This window comes from Parasteatoda tepidariorum, chromosome 9 (genome assembly GCF_043381705.1).
Source record: "Parasteatoda tepidariorum isolate YZ-2023 chromosome 9, CAS_Ptep_4.0, whole genome shotgun sequence".
NCBI classification, from domain to species: domain Eukaryota; kingdom Metazoa; phylum Arthropoda; class Arachnida; order Araneae; family Theridiidae; genus Parasteatoda; species Parasteatoda tepidariorum.
Window position 1 is genome coordinate 67,178,983 of NC_092212.1, and position 10,333 is coordinate 67,189,315.

General features: G+C 32.0%; 1 protein-coding gene across 1 annotated transcript in view; it reads right to left on the reverse strand.

Moving 5' to 3' along the window:
• Positions 1-3,420: 3,420 nt before the first annotated feature.
• Positions 3,421-10,333, reverse strand: part of LOC107447706 (Excitatory amino acid transporter 1) — a 76,598-nt gene continuing 69,685 nt past the window's right edge. The window contains exons 9-10 of the mRNA XM_071185846.1: positions 6,985-7,119; positions 3,421-4,773 (exon numbers count right to left, since the gene is read on the reverse strand). Of these exons, the coding sequence (XP_071041947.1) occupies positions 4,641-4,773; positions 6,985-7,119 (268 nt within the window). The 3' untranslated portion in view covers positions 3,421-4,640. The remainder of the gene's footprint in view (positions 4,774-6,984; positions 7,120-10,333) is intronic.

Here is a 10,333-nt window from a genome sequence, read left to right on the forward strand (position 1 = left end):
CTCTGTTCCTCGATAAAATGGATTCTACCGCTCATCAATCAAGGCCGTTTCAATATAACGATACGAACATCGTCTTCCCCAGCGCGAGTTGGCATCGGAACGTAAGAGATCCTTGCGTGTCTTGTATCGCTATATCGTTCGTCTTCTTTATTCGACGGCTTAAATCAGATTTCTGATGCATCGCCTGGAACGAAAGTCGTTGTATCGGCCTGCCGATACAGGCGTTAAATCGATATATCGGCGCTAAATCGATATATTATAGCGCAGTCCTAGTCCTGACTAAATAGAATTAAATAAACGATGAGAAGAAAAAAAAATATCCAAGGATAATAGTTAATAATGATGAGAGAAAAAATAAAATATATATACATTATTTACATAAATTGTTTTAGAAAGTACCCCGTCCGACAAGAAAAACGCAGTCTCCGAGCTGTATTTTGTACTGTCTTCAATCACTTCAATAAATCTTTCATGTTGATATACCAGGGGGCGTCTGTTATTTTCCTTAATATTTTATGTTAAAACAAGTTAGCATGTTATATATACTAGATAGTTAGTACTTAATTATCTTAGAGGCAGTTAAACCACATTACTTCGCATCAGAATTTTATTTGTGATAGAATTCATTGAACGACTACATACCACTAGTTGTTTATTGCTGTTAATTTATTTATTATTTTCGCTTATTATTATTTTTCTTTAATTGGCCGGGAGAATTGTATTTATTTCATCGGGTTTTTGAGAGCTATTTTGTGAGTAAATCAACCGATCAGTGTAGTTCCCATTCATCGATGTTAACGAGTTCATATCAACGTCCGGGTGTCACCAATGTGGGAATAATATGCTTTCGACAATGTCAACATTCTTCCATCAAAGTTACCTCTAGATATATTTAAGATAATATGTTTTTTATACTAGTAAAATCGGTATTTAATAAACTTAGTGGTAGTTACGCCACCAGCTTAATTAAAAAAACTCTAAGTGCAACGAAAACTATATCTATTGTCAAAATTTGTAGTAAATCATTTGAAAACTGTTGTTAAAGATAATTATTCCATGCAAAAAATATTATTAAATAATTATTCATTACTTTTTATAATTTAATTTAATAATAGTAGAAAATTTATTAAATTGTAAGGCATACAAATTTTTACATTATTTTAAAAAATGTAATTTGATACCGAAAAATGCCGAATTTCCACAAAATCGGTCGAATACTTCCTGAGAAAATTAATTTAAAAAAAAAAAAATGTCATATCAATAATTAAAATTCGATTCATGTTCATAAATTAAAATTAATAATAATTATATAATGATATTCATAAATTAAAATTCATAATAATTATTTAATGATATTCATAAATTAAAATGCATAATAATTGCATAATTATATTCAAAAATTAAATTCGATTTCTCAGGAGGAACCAAATTAAGTTCAAGTTTTATATTTTGCAATGCGATATTAAATTCTATGTAATGATTTAAAAAATTTCATACTTTACAATTCAAAATTTTTTCGACCATTAATAAAAAATAATAATAAATAATTACTCGAAATACTTTTTTTTTTTGCATAAAATTATCTTTGAAAAAAAACGCGAATTTTATAACTGTGACTATAATCCATAAAATTTTATAACTATAACCCATGATCCTTTACCACTAAGGATATTTTACATCAGCACTTTGGTCGATGCAAGTCGGTGATGAATTCGAGTGGGAAGGCGAACGTTCTATTGTAAGCCATTATTTTATAACCGTCGTTGAGCAGCCGACCCAATTTTATGGGTTTACGACTACTTATGTTCAACTCCGTAGAATGTAATTTTTAACCCAATCCAGAAGACAAGGGAACTCCTGGATCGAGTATTGGGAAAAATTTGCATTCGTGGAGAACTTTTTGATGGAGCTACCCCACATTTGCGTTACATGGAGAGGAAGACCACGAGAACCACCCACGGTTAGCCTGACGGCAAGGGAACTTTAACCCATGAACCGCCTACCACTGAGTATATTTCGCGTCAGCACTGAGGTCGGTGCAAGCCGGATGCGGAATTCGCATCGACTGTGATTCGAACCCGGTTCGCCTCATTGGAAGGCGAACGCTCCATCACCTGAGCCATCGCGGCTCTGATAGAATTATTTATCGTTACACAAATATAATTCTATTGAACTGATGAATTAAATAAACAAATATACCTATTTTATTAGTTATGTATGCCAGGTATTTATAACATATATATTTCTTAAAATATCAATAACCACGATAAGTATGAGTTCCGGACATTTCAGTAGCAGAAGTGTTTCTAATTTCCGTAGTGAGAAAGATATCGTAAAATATACAGGAGAATCTACGACCCCTGCTTACGGACATTATAACGTGAGGTCGTGACAACATGAAATTAGTGTAAATATTTACTTATAATTCATAAATACTGGGTTTCAGTACTGATGTAAAATATCCTCAGTGGTAGACGGATCATGGGATAGAGTCCCCTTACCGTCAAACTAACCGTGGGAGGGTTTCGTGATTTAACAGCAGAAAATTTCCATCAAAAAGTCCTCCACGAAGGCAAATTTTTTTCAATACTTGATCCAGCTGTTCCGCCTCATTTTTTTATAGGGCGTCGTGGCCTCCGTCCCAGCTCACGAATTTCTCACGATCCAGCTCACGAATTTTTATGAAATTCTGGAACATTAAAACTTTAAGAAGATTTTTCTAATTTTTTTTAGAGCTTTCGCCTTCCACTGAGAACCGGGTTCGAATCCCAGCGATGGCTGGTCAATATGAATTCCGCACCCGGCTCGCACCGTCTACAGTGCTAACGTAAAATATTCTCAGTGGTAGACAGATTATGGGTTAGAGTCCCCTAACCGTGGGAGGTTTTCTTTGTTTTCCTCTCCATGTAACGTAAATGCGGGGTTAGTTCCATCAAAAAATCCTCCACGAAGGCAAATTTCTCTCAATACTTGATCCAGGAGTTCGCTTATTTTCTGTATTGGGTTCAAAATTACAAGGCTGCGAAGTTGAACATTAATAGTCGTAAACCCCAAAAATTAGGTCGTCTGTTCAACAACTGTTATAAAATAATTAATTGAATTTGTGATTGATTAAAGGTAAAATAAGTTTGGCAAATTAGCCACGCCCACATTCTTTAAACGGCCGCTTTTTTTTATTACCCTAATACTGATTTTACACGAACGCTTTCATGAAACAAGTTTCCTGTAGGGCTAATAAGGATTAACCCATATATTAAAGCTTGCCAAATTGTACGGCTAAACATTTTAGTCAGCACACGTAAAACAAAATCAATTAATGAATACGCTTCAATTGAATACCCCCAACAACTCCATCCTATGAGGAATTGAAAAGTAAATAAGAATCGTGATTAAATTCAAGTAATGAGGAATAAAAAGATGTGAAATATACAATTTTATTTTTTTATATATAAACAAATACAAATGGGTGCAAAATAATTATTTACATAGTTAAAACAGAACAAAATTGTTAAATGAGTGTTCACCGAACTCCAACTAACACAGCTCTAAGTGAAGATCTGGGGCGCCGATGCATGGTAACTCTTTGTTTCCAGAATAAAAAAAAAATAATTTTAGCCTTTTCTTTTGCTTATCTGTTGCATCTGGCATCCCTGAAATTGATTTAGTTTAGGAACAAAATCAGAAGTTCCAATAAATAATTAATTAAAAAACGCAGCAGCAGATAATTTTTTGAAAGCTGCTGCTGTAACACAGCAGTAAGTTAGAGAAAACCCCTGCTGAAACACAGATGTAGTAGTGGAAAAATTGTTTATAAATAACAGAAGTACTTTATGGAAAACTGCTACTGAAACACAGATGTAGTTTTTGGAGTTATAAGTTTGAAGTAGTCTATGAAAAACTGCTTCTGGGACACAGTTTTTTTTTATAAAATTGCTTCTGAAACATCGAAGTAGTGTTTAGGAAACTGCTTCTGAAACATGGTAGTTTAGGAAAAACTGCTACTGAAACAAGGAAGTAGTTTTAGAAAAACTGCTTCTGAAACAAGGAAGTAGTTTTAGAAGAACTGCTTCTGAAACAAGGAAGTAGATTTAAGAAAACTGCTTCTGAAACATACAAGTAATTTTAATAAAACTGCTTCTGAAACATGGAAGTAGTTTTAGAAAAACTGCTTCTGAAACATGGAAGTAGTTTTAGGAAAAACTGCTTCTGAAACAAGGAAGTAGTTTTAGAAAAAACTGCTTCTGAAACATGGAAGTAGTTTCAGGAAAACTGCTTCTGAAAGACGGAAGTAGTTTTAGGAAAACTGCCTCTGAAACATGGTAGTTTTTGGAAAACTACTACTAAACACAGAAGTTGGAAAACTGCTACTAAACACAGAAGTTTTTGGAAAACTGCTACTGAAAAATGGCAATTTTTGTAAAATTGCTGTAAGAGACACAGAAGCAATATTTACGAAACTTCTTTAGCACCAACAGTTCCTTTTTTCACCTTCACCTCAACTTAACGTTCATAAACTAACTTAATACTTTATGCACTGTAACAATTTACAAAACATTAAACGTGTTTTCCTTTTATTGTGCATGAAATGCGACGTGTTTTCATCTTCCTCAGGAATTATATGTTCATGGTTACTTTCCTACTCAAAGGGTGGTCATTTCTACACTTTGTTCATCCATGTTAGACAGTTCGTTTAAATCATCTTTGCTATGGTGAGCCACGATGCCAGCTCCATAGGCATCACCAAGAACGTTGATTGTGGTACGAAATCTATCCCTGAAAAGTAAAGGACATAACATTAATATTTCATAACAATTTATCATCCAATAAAAATGATTTTAAAAATCTCTCAGTTTTGTGTTTGTTTCATCCTTTGAATGAATTATTTTTGATGTAGCAAGACATTAGTGTACCCCATAATATATTAATATGTTATCTAATTATTGACGGAGGCAACGAAAACTGATCCATCGGTGGTCATTCATCAAAATTTCTTCAGTGGCAGACGGATCATAGGTTAGAGTCCCTTTGCCGTCAGGCTAACCGTGGGAGGTTTTTGTGGTTTTTATTTTAAAATAGAGTAAATTGTTACTCGATATCAACTAAAAAGTGAATTCTACAATAAAGTTTGACACAATAATAATTGTGGAAGAGGTAAATAACAGTCTTTGATCAGCCGACCCAATTTTTTGGGTTTATGACGATTAATGTTTATCTCCTTAGCCTCGTAATTTTTACACCAATCCAGAAGACAAGGGAACTCCTGGACCACGTATTGGGAGAAATTTAGCCTTCGTGGAGGATTTTTTGATGAAACTAACCCCCATTTGCGTATAATGGAGAGGAAAACCACGGTTAGTTTGACGGCAAGGGGACTTTAATCCATGATCCATCTACCACTGAGGATATTTTAAGCCAGCACTGTGGTCAGTGCAAGCCGGGTGCGGAATTCGAGTTGGAAGGTGAACGCTCTAGCCCCTGAATTACAATGATCAATGAAATGATTGATTTAATTTATTAAACTGATTAATTAAAAAAAAAACAAATATACCTATTTTATAAGTTATGTATGTCAGGTATGTATGACATATATTTTTCATAAAATATCAATAAAAAAACATCAGTACAGAAGAACATATGCAATTAGAAATCATAGCGAAATTTATTTTGTTAAACTTTTGCATTTGTTATTGCTGTTTTGCACAACAAGAAGATAAAAATGAATAGGACTTTAAAGGTAAGATCTTACCCGTCTTATTCTAGCTTTTTGCATTAAATTGTTACGACAAGCGGCCTTGAAAAAAATTATATAATATTAAACAAGTAGCTATTTTTTACCATTAGCCATTCGAAAATTTCCGTCTAATCTTGGTTCTATATATTGATCTAATTATGGTGTTTGAAAATTTTGGATCTTACAAGAAAAATCATAATACCGAAACAATTGTCCTGCCATAATTTATGTTATAAAAAAAAGAAACACTCCCATAAATATAACGCTTGGCAATAACCGCTTAATAATTTCCGCAATATGGTACAATCACAAATGTTTTTGGTTTAGATTTTAGAACAGTAGTTACCACGTCCTATCAAAAATAAAACACTGGTGGTTTCGCTTATTTTTTTTGTTTAAATGAGAAACTTACTCTGCAACTTTAGTTAACTAACTCGACATTTTAACAACTTAAGTAATAATAGTTAGCTACACAATTGCAAGTGTCATAATTTATAAAATGAAGTGAAATTTAAAAATCAAATACTCTATTAGCTGTAAATTATATTTAAACTTAAAAGTAAATTGGCTACCTCGTTTTTCATTTTTTATACTGAGTCGAGGCCACTATTCCACCAATTTCCATGAAATTCTAAAACATTGAAACTTTAAGAAATTATTTTTTTTATTCTTCTTAGAACGTTCGTCTTACGTTAATACGGTTCAAATCCCAGCGATGGCTGGTCGATACGAATTCCGCACCGACCACAGTACTGACGTAAATTGTACTCAATGGTTGACGCATTATAGGTTAGAGTCCCCTTGCTTTCAGGCTAACTTCGTGGTTTTCCACTCCATGTCACGCAAATGCGGGTTAGTACCATCAAAAAGTCCTCCACGAAGGTAAATTTCTGAAAGATCCTGGAGTTCCATTGTCTTTGGGATTGGGTTCAAAATTACAAGGCTACGGAGTTGAACATTAGTAGTCATAAACCCAAAATTGAGCCGGCTGTTCAACGACGGTTATAAATTTTTTTTTTTTTTTTAAAGGATCAGAAAACCATTCAATAAGACAACTACACAAGTTTGATTTATTTAAGTGGTCAACATGAGCAGTAGAAAAATTTTCAAGTTCAAGGTTTTCATCCTTCTCATTAATTAAAATAAATTTGTTTCATGATAAAAGAAAAAAGATCTACTCGTGAACAGATGGTCAGCATACAATAAGGTTGGTCAATTTTGACAGGTACTCATAAATACACATTTATACTTACAAAATCCAATCTACGACTAGAATCAAAGTGACATCTTCAGCGGGTAATCCAACAACATTAAGTACCATAACCATGGTAACCAGTCCTGCTTGAGGGATGCCAGCAGCACCTATACTTGCCGCTGTTGCAGTAATACTATAGAATTGATAAAACGAAAAAAATTAATTGGAATTAGATAAAAGGAAGAATTGTTGACTAGAATTGATAAAAGGAAGAATTGTTGGAAGGAAAGGAAGGTCTATATCACCCCCCCCCCAATATTTTTCCTATTTTATAGTTCAGAAACTGGCAATTTTTAGTTTACAATGCATCGTCAATTAATTATCTTAAAAATGGCTAGATCCACCAGCTTCTTTTTTCCTGATAAGAATTATTGTGAATATCGTTAAACATAAAATATTATAAGAATTAAACTAGTTATAAAAATTTTCATTTGTGAATGAAATTGTTTCTATATAAAACTTAATTATTTGTTTATATATATAAAAAAAACATATATAAAACACGGTATGTCTACCGTGTAGGCAAGGCCGTAGCCAGGATATTTTTTCGAGGGGGGATATGGTAAGAAGCAAGGACAATTATAGACATGCGAAGTAGGGAGAAAACATTGTAACAAATATTGTTTATTCTGTTTGCAAAAGTTAAACTAGTAATTAAAAAGTATTACATAATAATTATTTTTCAATTAATATTACATAATAATTTTAATCAATTTGAAACGAAGTTTACAAAGACATGCGACGAGGATTTGAAAAAAATTTTTCGATTACTTTTTCAGGACAAACCGGAATATCCCGAAATATGCTTAATAAAGTTGGCCCTGTTAGCCTTTCTTCTTTAGTAGCATTTCTTGTTGCTGTTTTTACGCGTTTAAGAGTAGAAAAAGTTCTTTCTGCAGTTGCTGTGGTGATTGGCAACGTAGCCAATATTGATAACAAGCAATAAATGTTTGGGAAAAAGATACTGTCACATTCTTCCATTGCTGAAAGTGCCGTATCTGGTCTACTAAGGGGTTCAAGCAGGTTCCACTTTGATGCCCATACTTCCATTTCTTCCATGAGGTTTTCTATGTCAATGAAATCTGCGTAGATTCGGAAATTGCATAAATTAATATGCTGAAAAACAATTGATTTCGGGGGAGTAGTCTAACCGAAGGAAAGATGAGTCACAAGGTCAAGTGAAGATGATGCACTAGCGAAGGTGGTGTACTGGGAAAAGATTTGATTCGACAGTTTTTGTTTTTCTTTTTACTGAGAGGCTCCAAGAAAGACTAAAAAGTTTGAATTAATGAAGTTAAAATTTGTCCCGACAGTCCCCCCCTGGCTACGGGCCTGCGTGTAGGCATACCCTCAAAAAAACTACGGAACTTTCGTAAATTCAGAAAACATGCTTTCTAATGATAACTGATGCATTGTATTAATGCTTAAATAAAAATAAACACTTTGGTTACCAGAACATATAAATTATTTAAACTGATATATAGAATGTCAGATTTTAAATATTCATGTTGATCAATCAATTAATTTTCAAAATGTTTGTAATTTTCACTACCACTGAAAAACAGATTTCGTTCAAACCTCAAATGTTGGAAAGTACGAGTAGTGTGTTTGTTATAATATTAAAATTTTTATGTTCTCGTCGAGCTAGTCGTTAGACTTTAATTTAAAAAAAAGCTATTTTAAAAGATCTTAATAAAATAAACTCTTAAAAATCTATAAAAATAACCGAAGAAACTAATTTAAAACAAATTAGAAAACTCATTAAAAACATCTAAAAATCAATAAAAATTTATTTTAAAAGAAAACTATTTTTCGAGAATTATTTAAAAAAAAAAAAAAGGCACTACTTGAATATTCTCTATAAACAAGTGACCGTAGCCATTGACCTTAGAAACAAATTTCGTTTACATTAATGCTAATGACCATTTTAGGCTCTAGAATTAAGATAAAACCTCACATATACAAGTTACTCGACAGGTGGCCCAGTTAAACCGGAATTAACAATTTTCACCAGATGATAATTACTTACCATTCGGTAATAAAATAGAAAAATCAATTAAGCCTTTCAAAAACAAAACAAAAAAAGTACTGTTACGCGTTCCAGTAAAATTAATCCGTAGACAAAGCAGAGACAGGTAAATCAAAGTGACAAGTGACATGACGTTAGAATTATTTCGTAATGCGACCTTCACATTTCAGATTAGTGCTTGTCTAATCCACTCCATTTTATTTACCGCTGTTTCAATAAAACCTGCTAATTGATAACAGAAGTTCAACTTTTTATGTCATTAATAGCACAACTGTATAAATATATGTATTTCCTCAAAATGTTTTGCATGCGAGAAACGAATAAAAAACTATATTAAAATTGCCGTGAGTTTTAATCTTGAGAAGAATTGATTTTAATAGCTGAAATAATAATTGATGAATAAAATAGATTTTGTCTAAAAAACATATTTTTTTACTTCATCAAAAAATACAAGTTTAGAGGAATTTTCAAATAGACAATAAGCAATATTTTCATGGCGACTAATTATTCTGCTATTTCTTTGGATGCATTTTTCTGTAACAAACAACTGAAATTTAGAAAAGTAAAGGAACCGGTTTAAAGGAAATATAATGGAATGGGCCTTCATTATAATCGTAGAATTCAAATTTTCCAAATTTACCTTTTTAGTCTACGTTATCATAAGCTCATTCAATTTCAATTTACGCATTAGCAAATAAATAAATAATATATAAGAGGAAAAGAAGTAATAGAAATAATATATAAGAGGAAAAATGCCAAAATGTATAAAAAAAATCTGCACAATGCTTCAAGAAACATGTTTAATTAAACCAAGAGAAGAATTTAATTTACGGAACAATTTTATATTCCAGACAAGTCTCGGCGTCGTCTGCATTCATTCTGCAGGACTGTTGATTTTATTGTTTTGTTGGAAAAAATGAGAAAGACAAAAAAGAACATAAAATTAAAAAAAATTTGCTTAGCAAATATTTTTTAATACTTATTTTCATAATTCATTTTCAAAAATATTTTGATAATAATTTTCCCTAATAAATATGATCAATTTATAGAATTTTACTAACATGAACGATTCATAGTTGGATAGACGGAGCGTTGGATATTCAATATTAAAGGAAAATTTGTTTTAAATCTAGTATATTACTAATTTAATATCATTTGTTTGCTTTTTAAAATTGTTATAATAATTAAAAGAAGTAAAAAAATAAAAAATATTGTGAACATCGAAAGGCGATCACTGGTTACCATATATGGCAACGTTACTTTTAAAAAGTAACGAGTAAAAGTACAAGTATTTTTAAAAAGAATTTGATTTTAAATC